The following is a 14,046-nucleotide window of genomic DNA, read 5'->3' on the forward strand; positions in this document are numbered from 1 at the left end:
AAACATATATACAAGCATATACACACAGAGAGATGGTACAGTAACTGGGGCTAACATTTAAGCTTGTTAACCACCTCAGTCAAATTTATAGATTCTCCACACATTCTAAACATGTGTGTTAGTTTGATTTACGACTCTAATTCAGCCTGGAGTGAATACACCTTGTGATGAAAGAATACTTCTTCTAGAATTGGGCTCAATGCTTGTTTGACATTCTCTGGATCTTTGCAGCTTTTAAATTACTATAAATGGGGTAGTGCATGGAGCATACATTTCATGGCAGGTAGCAGCACTGTGTGCAAGACAAAAACTGACTTTAGAGGGAACACTGTCCATCATAGGGTGCATTTATCCACTGTAACATACACCAGTTCCAGACTCGCTCTGCACTGAATTTTGAAATAGTAATTAACCTAAAATGTATGTTTTTAGGATGAAACAGGTAATATATTTGCATATGATAATACACTGTATATTCAGAAACATCCCTAAGGATGTTCCTCCAAATTAACTTTCATTTTTATCTATTGACTCTCATAGTGCTTTACTAAACAGTTGAAAATGATGTTCTAGTATTTCAAATAAGTCTTACTTTAATTTAGGCTATTCACAGGCTGAAAGCTGTGACATGCTGGCACAAGGACAGTGCTGCTGCTTTGCAGTAAGAAGAGCTCCCTACGTGGAGTTTGAGTGTTCTCCCCATGTCTGCTTGAGTTTCCTCCAGGTCCTCCAGTTTCCTCCCACAGTGGATGTGTGGGTTTGATGTGTGTGTGGGTGTGTGTGTGTGTGTGTGTGTTCCCCCTGTGATGGACTGGCACACTGTCCAGATTTAGTTCCTGCCTTGCAATCTAAACTAGCTGGGATAGGCTCCAGCAGCCCCCATGACAAGTGGGTGACTTGACAGACTGAAAACACAGAAGGACAGCACTTACTGCAACTTGTAGTTAGTATTTATAAACACATGTTTATTACTTATCTAAATCAACACTGTGTAAAACATAATATACAACAATAGAAGGACAATACAAATGCAACAAAGACACAATACTTTAAAAGTTATATATAAATACCAAACAGTTTTTAATATAAATTGGCTTCTCATATACAAAGCAGTGGTGCAGTGTGAAAACGTTTCGACAGAATATGAGATCTATGTTCAATTATACATTCAAATGAAACCACTCAGTGAGATAGCTAAGATCTATACAATTTACAAAAATATTAAATTAGATCGTAGCCCCATTTCCAATAAATATTTTCTTACCTGTTTTTTTCCTGGTGGGGTTAGTGAGTACAGTACAATTAACATCAATTTTAAGATAAAATTAGAGCCTCATTAATTTGAGTTTAGCCTAGATTACACGCCCTAAAAGTTTTAAAAGAGATTAAATAGTAAAAGTTATTCTGAAAGAGTTTAGTGGATGAAATTTAAAAATATGTGAGGAAAAATAAAAGAGCAGTTCATACAAAGTTAGACATTGCTTGCCGTTTAAACTTATACTGTATTGTAATCAAATCTCATTAAAACAATCACATTCAATTATAATATATTTAAACAGAAGGTTTACACACCACAAATATGTCAGAAAAGCCCTTCCTAAAAATAGAGGTGCTGGACCTGGATATTGAGAATAAAGTGCAGTACTCAATATTTTACATTCTGAGGTACCACAAAGGCATTAGAAAATGATTAATCTATTCTAAAGTGTAAAATTAGTAAAAACAGATACAGCAATACCAAAAACAAACAGTTAGATTTAAAGTAATGCATAAGCAAAAAAGAAAGACTTTCATTTGCAAAGAAAAAAGTCTGTTTAATGTAGCATTGGAAGACTAATTAATACTAACAACTTCAGTATTTTGAGCATTTACTTAAGTAGCATGTGCCACTCTCCTTACTTTTAAAGTTTTATACTAATGGATGTATAAATGTCCAGCCTGCATTCAGCTCAGGAAAGCAATTATTCATTTTTGTAAGGTTACTTATTTTTGTTATATAAGATGACAAAGTAATTTTGCAAAGAAAAAGCCCTAGTAAATGCCCTCATGTAGGCCCTCTTCCCTTAAACTATGCATATTTGCAATAGCCCTCATGTGTGCATCTGGAATCAATTGGCCAGCTGTGTTTATAAATAGACCAAAGCAAAAGTTCTTTTATTTGGATTCAAGCTAACAGTCACATGCAAGCTAAAATCGATTTGATTTCTGTTAAAAAATATTACTTACCTTTCTTGATTTTTTATAACAAAAAGCAACAGTCATGCACAAAAACCTAAGTCAGAACCCGCAAGCCAATTTTTTTTTCTGTACCTTCTCTAGAGCTGATCTGTGATTCAGCTCTGACCCTGTTCTTTTGTGCTCAGGTTCCCAGCAGACGAAAACAGCCTTAACAAAACACTAGCGACAAAAGGAGCCTGTTTCCTAGGAAACTTTCTACATAGGAAAAAAGTTTTATTGATGCAAAAAAAAGAAAAAGGAGGGAGTGCATTTTTAGCTGATTTGCCTTGAGAATAATAATGGCCCACTGAACGAAAGGGATAAAGAAGAGAGAGAGAGAGAGAGAGAGAGAGAGACTGAGTGAGGAAGAGAGGGGGCGAGAGAGGGGAAGAGAGGAAGAGGAAAAAAGAGTGAGAGAGACGGAGAGAGAGAGAGAGAAAGGAAGATGGTTAGTGGGACAGGAGATGGAATCTGGCTTTCGTCACTGGATCCGAGCCAAAAGCAATTTTCGTTTGGAAAAAATGAGATTCACAACAAGCACAAAAATGCCATTCATGGTGTTTCACAGCGTTCCATGTGTGTGAAACAAATATAACATTGTCCTCAAAGTCAGGGAATAAACAGTGAGACCTGTTAGAAAAACTGTCAGAGCATATCCATGCAAAAAAGCAAAAGGGTAACACACACACCACAGTTAGCAATTAATAGAGGAATTAGCCATATATAGCAGCCCTGTAACTGAGAAGCCAACAGACAAGGAGTGATGTGCTTCACACACAAAGAGACTCTCACAGGTTTAAATTCCATTGTCCTGTACACAACTTTTTAACCGTTTTTAACTTTTTAATTGACTGCCATAAATTAGTGATTTATTGTCAACTTGCTGTGAGCCACATGCCATAGGGAATATAGTAAAAAAAAAACAGGGAGGAAGATAATACCTAGTGAGGAAGGGGGAGCAATAAAGTATCAAGCTATTATTGTGTTGTGATAAAGCAAAATATGTTCTGATTAACAAAACTCAATTAAATAAAAGGGTTTAGAAAAAATGAAAAATAAGTGTAAACTTTATCACATTTTAGAATTGTTGGGAAAAAGTAACTAATGTTATTCTTTAACATTGGTTTCTGAAAATAAACATAAAAACACTGGCATAACATTTAGGGAACAATAAATCAGTCAGAAGTAAAGTAAGAATTCTTTCAAAGGTTTGAAAACCCAGAGCATCCTTGGACACTAGTTTAAAAGTGACTATAATTATTAAGGATGGGAATAAAAATAGGTAAATACTAAGTGATGAATACTTTAATTGGAAATAATGGAAAATCTTGTTGTTTTAATGACAGCCAGTACTCACTTTCTCCAGAACTAAGCAAAAGAGGGGAGAGCTGAGTCAGTACAGATATTTAAAATAGAAAATATTACTGAAAACGAAAAATGATAACCAATACAATCTCATCAAACAAGTTTTAAAAAATGGTCTGTTAAGAAATTAAAATATATTCTGTTTGTAGATCTAAAACTGTCCTAAATGGACTGTAATCTGAAAATAAATGAGGTAACAGCATTCGTATAACCTTTCACACCCTGATGGCATCAATTATTATAAAGTTTAATTTGTCAAACTTGATGGTTTTGATTGTTTACATACTGTGTAATATGTTTAAGAGGGGATAGATAGATAGATAGATAGATAGATAGATAGATAGATAGATAGATAGATAGATAGATAGATAGATAGATAGATAGATAGATAGATAGATAGATAGATAGATAGATAAGGTTGTGACTGACTGGGGGCTCTCTTGAGGTTAGGGGTACAGTTCCACACCTCCAGTACTCTAGCCTTTTTGCTTCCTCCTCCTGTTCCTCCTCCTCCTACTCTCAAGATGAGTCCTTGCTTCCACTCCTGATTCCAAACTCATCTGGCAGAGGGACTGGAGATCCTTTAAAGGCCTAACTCCATAGCACTTTGAATGTCACATCTACCAACCAAGAAATGCTTCTGCATGAAGCCAGAGCTCATATGAGGATTATAGCAGTACAAAAGATGCTGCCCATGGTGAGCCCAGAGCCTAGAGCACAACAGTTATCTACTGCTGTTACGGACTGAGGATTGTATTTCTATATATGTTCCTTTTTTAATATATATATATATTTCTATGAAGTCAATATCTTCATTTGAGAGGTAATATAGGCAACATTTTATTATTGTTAAACTAACACATCTTTCATTTTGGTATATCACTTTATGAATTATAAGAACCTCTTGCTAGAAATGTGAACTTAGCATGGTGGATGAATATTCAGGCTTTATGTTAACCTTATAGAACGTTTGTCAAAAGTCTTCTACTCCAGCTAAGGTTATCACAGCTAATTAGTTCAAGTGGCAGCACGGTGGCGCAGTGGTAGCGCTGCTGCCTCGCAGTTAGGAGACCCGAGTTTGCATGTTCTCCCTGTGTCTGCGTGGGTTTCCTCCAGGTGCTCCGGTTTCCTCCCACAATCCAAAGACATGCAGGTTAGGTGGATTGGTGATTCTAAATTGGCCTTGGTGTTTGTGTGTGTCCTGCGGTGGGTTGGCACCCTGAGGATTGGTTCCTGCCTTGTGCCCTGTGTTGGCTGAGATTGGCTACAGCAGACCCCTGTGACCCTGTATTCGGATTCAGTGGGTTAGAAAATGGATGGATGGAATTAGTCCAAGCATAAGCATTGGACAAAAAATATTTCAAACTAGGTCTAAAATGATTTTTCATAAACAAATCAAACAGAAGCGTGTCCAGGGACACTCTAAAGCTAGGTCTGAGTCTGCTATTTACCAGTACAATGTCTGGTGACCAGGAGATGACATAAACTGGCAAAAATTATTATGAGGCTTGGGACAATATTACTGCCTCCAGCTAAAAGTGTGAGTGGGAAATATTGTGTGTTGTTTGGGTGTTGGTGCCTAACAGCAATACTCTTCTTAGAAAGGGCAACTTATATGCTGAAAAGAATGGTACTACTGATTGACCTTTCTTATTTTAATCCAAGAAATTAATTATTATTGGATTTCTGTGTTAGTCATGTTAGTCACTAATAAACTTCTATCGCAGCTTGTGCTGCCACTTCTACAAACCAACTTTTAAGTGTATAGTACATTCTAGATGCCCCAGAGTTTGTTTTGCTTTCTTTCAAAGGTGAACTAAGACTGTACTGAACAAGCCTTTGAAGGTTGACAGGAAGTCTGTAGAAGTCATTGACACCCATAAAGGTCTGGAGGAGGAGTCAGAAGTAGAAGGACAGCAAAAGAAGGCAGGCAGTTCACCTATGGTCACCAGACAGAACTCCCTAAAAGGAAATTTTTCTCCTTTTTCTTGAATAGCTTCCCACTCTCTTTCCCAGGAATGTATTCAGCATTTTTATCTAGAGGTAGCCATACTGCAATGTATTTACTTTAGAGAGTTTTACTGCATGAAAATTTCAATTCTGATCATTTAGGAAGAAAAGGAAACACATTTTCACTGTTTTTTTCATTTTGCTTTTGAAAGAAAACATTAATCCTCCAGCATGCCCAGGATTACTAATTTTATTCTTAGTCTGGTGTCTTATTTGGTAGAACACTTCCAGTGATCACTCACCATATTTTAACAAGGTGTTACTCATATGTGTACCCTGTACCACTGTTAAATAATAGATTTTCTGGTTGTGCCATCTGATTTGAGTTTGCATGTTCTAGACACTTAAACAGAGAGAGGTGCTAACCTTGGTCATATGTCTGGGACGACCAAGAAGATGTGAATGGGTGGTAAGGATGAAATGGCAAAATTTAGCATCTGTGTTTATTTTGAATGAGTTCAAAACTGAGCAGAACGGTACAGATCTATGATTAAAGGGTGGTTGGTACTTGTCTGTGCAGTAACATTAGGACTCTTGATAGACATGAACAGTTTGAGAATCTGCCGTATTAATAGAATATGTCTTGTACTCAATTATAGCAAGAGAGTCTCAGGTAGGTTGACTAAGAGGTACCAGCAAGTCAAAAAGGTTTCAGCCATAGCAGCAGCCAAAGCACAGACTTGTTTGTGTGGGTGGAGATGGTGATGAGGCCATGGAAAATGACTTCTGGGTGGATTCAAAGAAATTCCAGCAAAATTATCAAGTTTAGGGTGCATGTTATACATGTTGTCATAAAGGATAAATTGCAATTTTTAGTAGAGATATCTTTGTCCAAGATACTATTACAGATACAGTCCGAGTGTACTGGAAACATGAAGGTAGTGCAAGAAGTATTTTGTAGGTTTAAATCTGTGGCAATTGTCAGTAGTGTTTGATAGGTTCTCCAGTATCAGGGTTGAGGATTGGTTGAGGTCCAACTGGAAATGCAGAAAAACACTTAATATTGAAAAGTTGCTTTGGTTAACATGCCACTTCAACCTAGTTCAGGACAGTACCTTAATATAGACAGACTAGTCTTCATTTTTTAAATAGGGAGAAAATGGCATTACACTTTCCAGGTGTCAGCAAAAGAGGAATAAAACAGGGACTGTGGCCGATAGGCAACCCATGGTCTAGGAGAAATAATGCAGATTCCATATTGGACTTGAAACAACTGACCAACATTGTTTTGTGTTTAATGCAAAAGATACAAGGTCATGGGAATTTGCTAGTCAGGTATAAAGACATACATTGGATTTAAAGTTTTGAAATTGTGCTATGTTGTGGGAGAGGTAGCAACAGCACTGCTACATGCTGTTTAGTCCTCGTTTTTGTGAAGAAACAGTTATGTTTGCAGTCTTTGCATTAAGTTAACTGAAGTATATAAAGTATGTATAGGATGTATGGTGTCTCTTCTAATGTCCATGATACTCATTGGCAGGGTATCATTATGTAGCTCAGGCTTAAGGAGCACACAACTTTGGGACCAGACAATGTCTACAAACTTGGGCAGATTGTGGGGAAGACCTTAGAATATACCCACTCCTCCATGGGATGAAAAGAGACAGTTGAGGTGTTTTGTGGATCTGGGAATTTCCTACAAGGAATGATGCAATTGTGGGTAGATCAAGGAAGGCCCAAGATAGCCTGGAGATAATTCCATCCCTCAATAGGCCTGGGATCACTTAAATAATCCTTGTAAAGAGCTGGACACTTCTGTTGGGAACATGGAAGTCTGGTGTACCCTTCTCATCTTGATGCCACTGCAATTCTCACAAGGAGAATTAGAAAAATAAGTGACTGAGAGATACATTTCTATTTTCGTTAAAATCATATTGCTTTTGTATGTTTCTGAAAGAGACATGCTACATAATTCGTTAAAACTTGATTAGTATGAATGTGATTGATTTGAGAGACTGAGAAATCAGGGTATCCCTTTCAAGGAATTTTCATGAAAACACTTTGGCTAGATTACATATTTGTGAGAAATGATTTCAAAAGTCCAGAGGAAAAAATGAAACCATACTAGCTGCTTTATTTTTTGTAACACCAAACTGGGCACTGATGGGAGTATAATGAAAACATAGGCATGGAGCAGGAAAAGGCATCTAATGATCAGAGTAATTGAAGAAGTGACATTAATAAAATTAATTGCATGGAATGACATCAGTCAGACATTGTGGTTCTTAAGAATTTAACAAGTCTACTTTACTAATCAGTTATGGATATATAATGTACTTGGTTTAATATAACTGAATTTTTCAAAAATTAGAACAACAAATTAATTAAAAGTGCATCATAATTGTAAGCAAACCTAAATACCATATCTTAAATAACATTATCTTAACACATTGAATCAGGTGTTGTCATTACTGCCATTACAGTAAAAATGAAGGGAATGCCTGTGAATATTTAAATATATAGAAGTATTGTTAGTATTGCATTCTAAAAGAAAGAACTACAAGTACTTAACAAAAGAAGGAAAGTGGCAAATAGTAGAAATCAGTCATAATCACAAGATGATAAAAGTTAAATCATGAAGTAAACTGACCAGAGTTAGATCAAAAATTAAAGGCTGCAATTAAAGACAATGTGAACAATGTTAGAACAAAATGAAGAATTTTTGCCATGGTCAGAAGAGCACTAGGGAAAATTATCAAAGATATAAGCTTAAAATAAAAAGGAGACTAGTTAAATTTATGATACCAGAAAAAAGTTAGGATGGAAGTAAGCATGATCATGTTTAGAGTGCAATGGTTAAGGACACTACAAAAAGACAAATGGTTGAGGTTAGAGTATAAAAGAAAGAACATGAAAGGATGCTTTTAGTATAATACAGTAAATGCATATGAACATATTACAATAAAAAATCAATCAAAAATCTTCAGATGATGCTATTATATTTTGAAGGAATGTTTGTTTAATAACTTAATGCATGTGGAGTTTTAACATTTTCCCTTTGTTAATATAGTTATTCCTTTCACATTTCAAAACTACACTAATTCAGTTACTTGATGGCTCTACTGTGAGAATGGATGTGCCTTGTGATAGATGAGCACCACACTTTTAGCACATAGAGGCCATGCTAGGCAAAACCTGCTGTCCAACTTGATCTGGATAATAGAAAATGGATGAATTGTTGAACTTTAGTTATGCATCAACAAGTAGTGTTCTTGTTCATATTAGCTGTCTGCAAAGCAATGAAAACAGTGGACATTAGAAGGGATATTCTCTTTATGGTTTGTTTTACAGTGACCTCTTCTTACCACTCACTCTGCCTTTAGATGCAGCAAGGGATATTCTTACTCTAGAACTGGCACCTTGCTTGCATCTGTTTCTTTTGCTCAGAATCTTTCTCTATATTAATCATCTATATTAAACCTCATTGATAAAAAAATGAGTGTTTTAAATGTGGATGCTCAATTTATTTTTAATTTTCATTTGGAAGATTTTATATCTTTTCTACTGCTCATGTTGTCATTATGATTTTGGGATGAAGCACGTTTGAGAGTGGTGTGATGTAGTTCTGCAGCATTTTTATATAAGTTTGGAAATTTAGTGCAATTATGAGATCAGAAAATTTACAACATCAGCAGACTAATTGATTTATTCCAAATGTAAAAGTCAGTATGTTTTAAAAAAAGCAATTACTTTTAAGATTAATACATTTAATACTGATGTAGTGAAAGGATTTGAGAAAGAGATGAAGATTTAACCAAGGTTAGAGAACAGATATGTTCAGTGAGACTGCTTCGTCCTCTTTCCCTCTTTATACTCCCACGTTTCTTTCTAATGAGAGTGAAGAAATTACCTCTTAATGTATAACTAACATTCGGAAAAAGTTATTTCACAAATTCTCTTCAAAAGACAATGCTGACTCTGACAAAAATAACAGTTGATTTTCCATATGAAAATACATGAATTTTGCAATCTGCAAGTAAAAAAATAACCCATACATTATGATATAATTAAAAATATGTTGTATATTGAAACATATTAAGAAGTGATAGTTGGAAGGGATTGTGCGCAAAGTTAGTCATGTTATTTAACATAGATTAATAGCAATATTGATTAACAAAAGAGAGAAGACTGCAAAAAGAAAATGTTCTATTTAATGCAAGAATATGAGAATAAATATAACTTACATACAGTACCTTCAGAAAGTATTCAGATCCCATCACTTTTTTCACATTTTGTCATGCTGCAGCCTTATGCTAAAATCATTTAAAATTATTTTTCCCTGATGAAACAAATCTCAATACCCCAGAATGATAAAGCTGAAACAAGATTTTAGGAGTTTTTGCAAAATTATGAAAATAAAATAAAACCAAAACATCCCATTGACACAAGCTTTCAGGCCGCTTAGCCTACTCAATACTTTGTTGAAGCACCTTTGGAAGCCATTACAGCTTGGAGTATTTCTGGGTATGGAACAATCTTTGCACACCTGGACTTGGGGATTTTCTGCCATCCTCTCCAGCTCTGTCAGGTTAGATGGAGACTGTTGGTAGTAGACAGGTATTTTCAGGCCTCTCCAAAGATATTTGATTAGGTTCAAATCTGGGCTCTAAATAAGCCACTCAAGCATATTTACAGAGTTGACCCTAAGCCGCTCCTCTGTTGTGTTTTGCTTTGTGCTTATGGCCCTAGACCTGTTGAAAGGTGAACCTTCAGTCCTGTTTGAGGTCCAGAGTACTCTAGAGTGGGTTTTCATTAAAGATATCTCTGTACTGTGCTCTTAGTACCTGCAACCAAAAAACAAACCCAAAACACGATGCTACCACCACCATGCTTCACTGAATTGCACAGACGATAAGTGGTGCCTTGTTTCCTCTAATCGTAATACTTAGAATTGAAGCCAGGTTTGAACAGACCACAGAATCTTATTTCTAATAGTCTTGAGTGTCCTCTAGGTGCAAACTCCAAGTAGTCTTTAATATGTTGTCTGGCCACTTTGCCATTAAGCCCAGTTTAGTGAAGTGTTGCAGTGGTGGACGTTTCTCCCATCTCCACACAGATTCTCTGGATCTCAGCCAAAGTGACCATCATTTTCTTGGCTACATCCCTTACCAAGGTCCTTCTCCCCGGATTACTCAATTTGGCCTGGTGGCCAGCTCGAAGAACTGTCGAGGTATTTACAAACTTATTCCATTTAGGAACTAAGGAGGCCACTGTGCTCATTGAGAACCTTCAGTTCTGCAGATTTTTTTGTAGCATTCCTCAGGTCTATGCCTCGACATAATCGTGTCTCAATGTTCTTCAGGCAATTCCTTCAACCTCATGGCTTGGTTTTTGCTCCGTTACACAGTGTCAGGAGTGGGAGCTTATATACAGTTAGGTGGGTGTGTGCATTTACTTGAGCCAATGTGATATTTCAGATTTTTATTTTTAACAAATTTGTAAAAATTCCAAAAATCCTGTTTTCCTTTTGTCATTCTGGGGTATTGACTGTTGTTTGATAAGGGAAAAATAATTGTAAGCAATTTTAGCATAAGACTGCAACATAATAAAATATGAAAAAAGTGAAGGGGTCTGAAAACTTTCTGAAGGTACTTATATATAAACCAGAAACCTGTAAAAACTCAAATGATAAGGAAACATGCTTTAAATTCAAGGGCAAAAAAACTACCGTATCAATCTGAATTTGGATACAAAGTTAGAATAAAGCCATATAAGGATTCAAGTTAAGTGTCCAGGGTTGAAAGAAAACAAATTCATAAAGGTTAGATTAACAAGTGGAAAAATATGAAATGTTAGTAAAAGAAAGAAAAAATAGTTAGAGCACAATGCTAACTTCATTAAATGAGCACTGTGGAAATCTTTGGAAGTCAGGCTTATTTGAAGAGAATACTAGTGAAGCACTGTTAAATACCTTTCTACTCCATGGGGTCATGTGACAACATTCTGTGGGGGAAGATGAACGGGTTCTGGGAAACTAAAACATAAAATACAAAAAAAAAAAAAAAAAAAACATAATTAAACATAACAAAGGAAACATAAACAGATATGGTACCAGGCACTCATGGATCATCGTCACATTAACAGAAAGGGAAGAGTTGGAAAAAAATGGGTTGAAAAAGGGAATGAATGTTTATCAGATAATCTTTGGGGGATATGACTTGAGCCAGAATTCTAATAAAGTTATACAGTATCAGATGTTTAACCTAGTGCATAAACTAAAGGCAGGCCATGGACCTCATGTTTTAACTTTGCAAATATACAACAGTGCATTCCAGAGGTACTCAATTTTGATTTTTTCAGCTTTTAGGCTAATGTGTAATAATCAGTATTTAAAACTAATCTATGTGCAACTGTATGTGAAAAATACAGTACATATATTCCCAGCGCAGTGCATATTGAAAACTGTACTTAATGTGACAAAATCAATCACATTGAGAAAAAAATAGTCTTATTAAGGCCAACTGCTTACTCAGTATGCAAGAGAAATTGTTCCAAGATTGACCAAACGTATTAATTTCACCAGAATAATATTTGTCACTTGTGTGTTGAAACAAACACATTAATTTTTCTTCATTGTAACCCAAAGCATTTTCATTGGCTCAGAATAATCAGAGAAAGAGGCAATATGAAACAATTCCAGTGAAGGAAATTGAAAGTCTCTTGACAGAATCTTCATTTTCTTTTTTTCTGTCATTAGATGTTCTCTTGTCAGCAGCATCCAATTAGAATGCCATTGAGTACATATGAACAGATGTGGACAAGTTCAGTACAAATCACAAAAAAACTGTGCACAATGGATGCCAACCTTCACATACTGTAAAAAAAACAAGAGTATGAATGGGGAGAGTACCAGAAAATATTCACTGTGCCTTCATGTCCAAGAGGCAGAGGAACACACAACATGAAGAAGACAAACAAATTTTGTTCCTTTTCTAATGGTGCTGTTCATGCTAGTCCACTGGCATCCACTATCATACTACTTTTAACTTTTGACTTGTTTGGAAAACTCCACCTGAAGGCCACTTAAAAAAGAAAAGATACTGATTTACAAAAGTTTCAAAACTGAGACAACTTCAGTGACACATCTAAGGAAAAAGACATTAAATGTTTGAAACCAAATTGAAGAATAATCAGAGCTACCTACCTGAAAGCAGAATCTAGATGGAAATGAAAAAGCTGTGTCAATACAGTACATTATACATATATTTAAAGTGAGAAAGCTACAATATCATAACTGGAACAATGATGCTGTAGCTGCTTCAAAGACAATTGCATTAAAATTAAGAAGCATTAAAAAGCTTGCTTTGTGAGGACAAACTGAATGAAACAGATGACAGTATGTTTCTCATATTTGTCAGAGAAATATTGTACTCCACATAAAACAACCTATATAGAAAAAACACACAATTCTTTGTTTCCTCCTCAGTGTTCATAAAAATACATGGGAAGGAATGTGAATCATGCCCAAAATAATGAAGTGCCACAGGACAACATGAGACAGCACAAAAGTGCTTTTGATTGATAAGAATCTAAAAAAGAAATCAGTCACGAGATACAAAATTACCTTTCTCTGCAAATGATGAAATTCTGCATCCCTTCCTGGTCTCTCCTGATTTGCAGCAGTGCAAAATGAAGATGCAATTTATCAATAACAATGAGATGTTAAATGGGTAAATTAAATGACCATTTTTTATTTTATGACTATGTTTCAGGCCAAACAAATCTTTAATTTATAGAATAATCATACCCAATCTTCAGGAATTAGACATGCAGCATAGAACTTAAAAAAACACACATGTCCAGTTCAAAGGCGCACTGTCATAAATAACTTTGCAGGGTACTGTTGGCTGTATCACAGTGTGGTTCCATATGGTTGTGAGGATTTAATTTTTGTATAATAGCAAGTTTAGGCTGTTTGCTACCCAATGAGTGTTAGCTTAGCCCAATGGAGTCACATTCTGTCCAGAGACCAAAGGGTCAACTAGAAAACTAGAAGGTGAGCATGAATTGGCAGGGTCATCAAAAAGACTTCCAGGATTTCAAAATGTGTTCATTTATTTAAATACTGAACAACAATCAGTCACTTTATCAATAAAATGTATAGAAAAGCTGATACTTAAATGTAATATATGAGATCGTCTCAGTGTTCCTACTCATATTAGTAGTGTTGCCATTGAAATAATACTTTAGAGGTATACAGTGAAATTGTGGAAGAGCTCTCATGGTCTCTAAACATCGCTTTTCTTGTTAAGAAGGTTCTTTAGCACCTTAACTGTTTCTTGATACCCGTCCATTTTTGCAAAATGTGTAATGGAGCACAAAAGTGTCAATTGCACTGTGGCAGAATAGCAAAGCCTTGCAATCAGTAGTTAAAGGAAGGTTATGCAAACAAAACCATTAAGAATGCCTGTTCATGATTTCGAACGTTACACATTCCCAACAATAAACTCTTTT

General features: G+C 35.6%; 1 protein-coding gene across 3 annotated transcripts in view; it reads right to left on the reverse strand.

The window, feature by feature from the left end:
- nhsb (Nance-Horan syndrome b (congenital cataracts and dental anomalies)) overlaps positions 1–14,046 on the reverse strand; it is a 381,035-nt gene that overhangs the window by 40,680 nt on the left and 326,309 nt on the right. Inside the window, exon 4 of one of the 3 annotated variants that reach the window (XM_039745043.1) lies at positions 11,504–11,566. In XM_039745043.1, coding sequence (XP_039600977.1) covers positions 11,504–11,566 — 63 coding nt within the window. Of the gene's footprint in view, positions 1–2,226; positions 2,304–11,503; positions 11,567–13,156; positions 13,202–14,046 lie in introns of those variants that run through there. The other 2 variants (XM_039745042.1, XM_039745044.1) reach the window with 2 other exon arrangements.

This window comes from Polypterus senegalus, chromosome 2 (assembly GCF_016835505.1).
Source record: "Polypterus senegalus isolate Bchr_013 chromosome 2, ASM1683550v1, whole genome shotgun sequence".
Classification (NCBI taxonomy): domain Eukaryota; kingdom Metazoa; phylum Chordata; class Cladistia; order Polypteriformes; family Polypteridae; genus Polypterus; species Polypterus senegalus.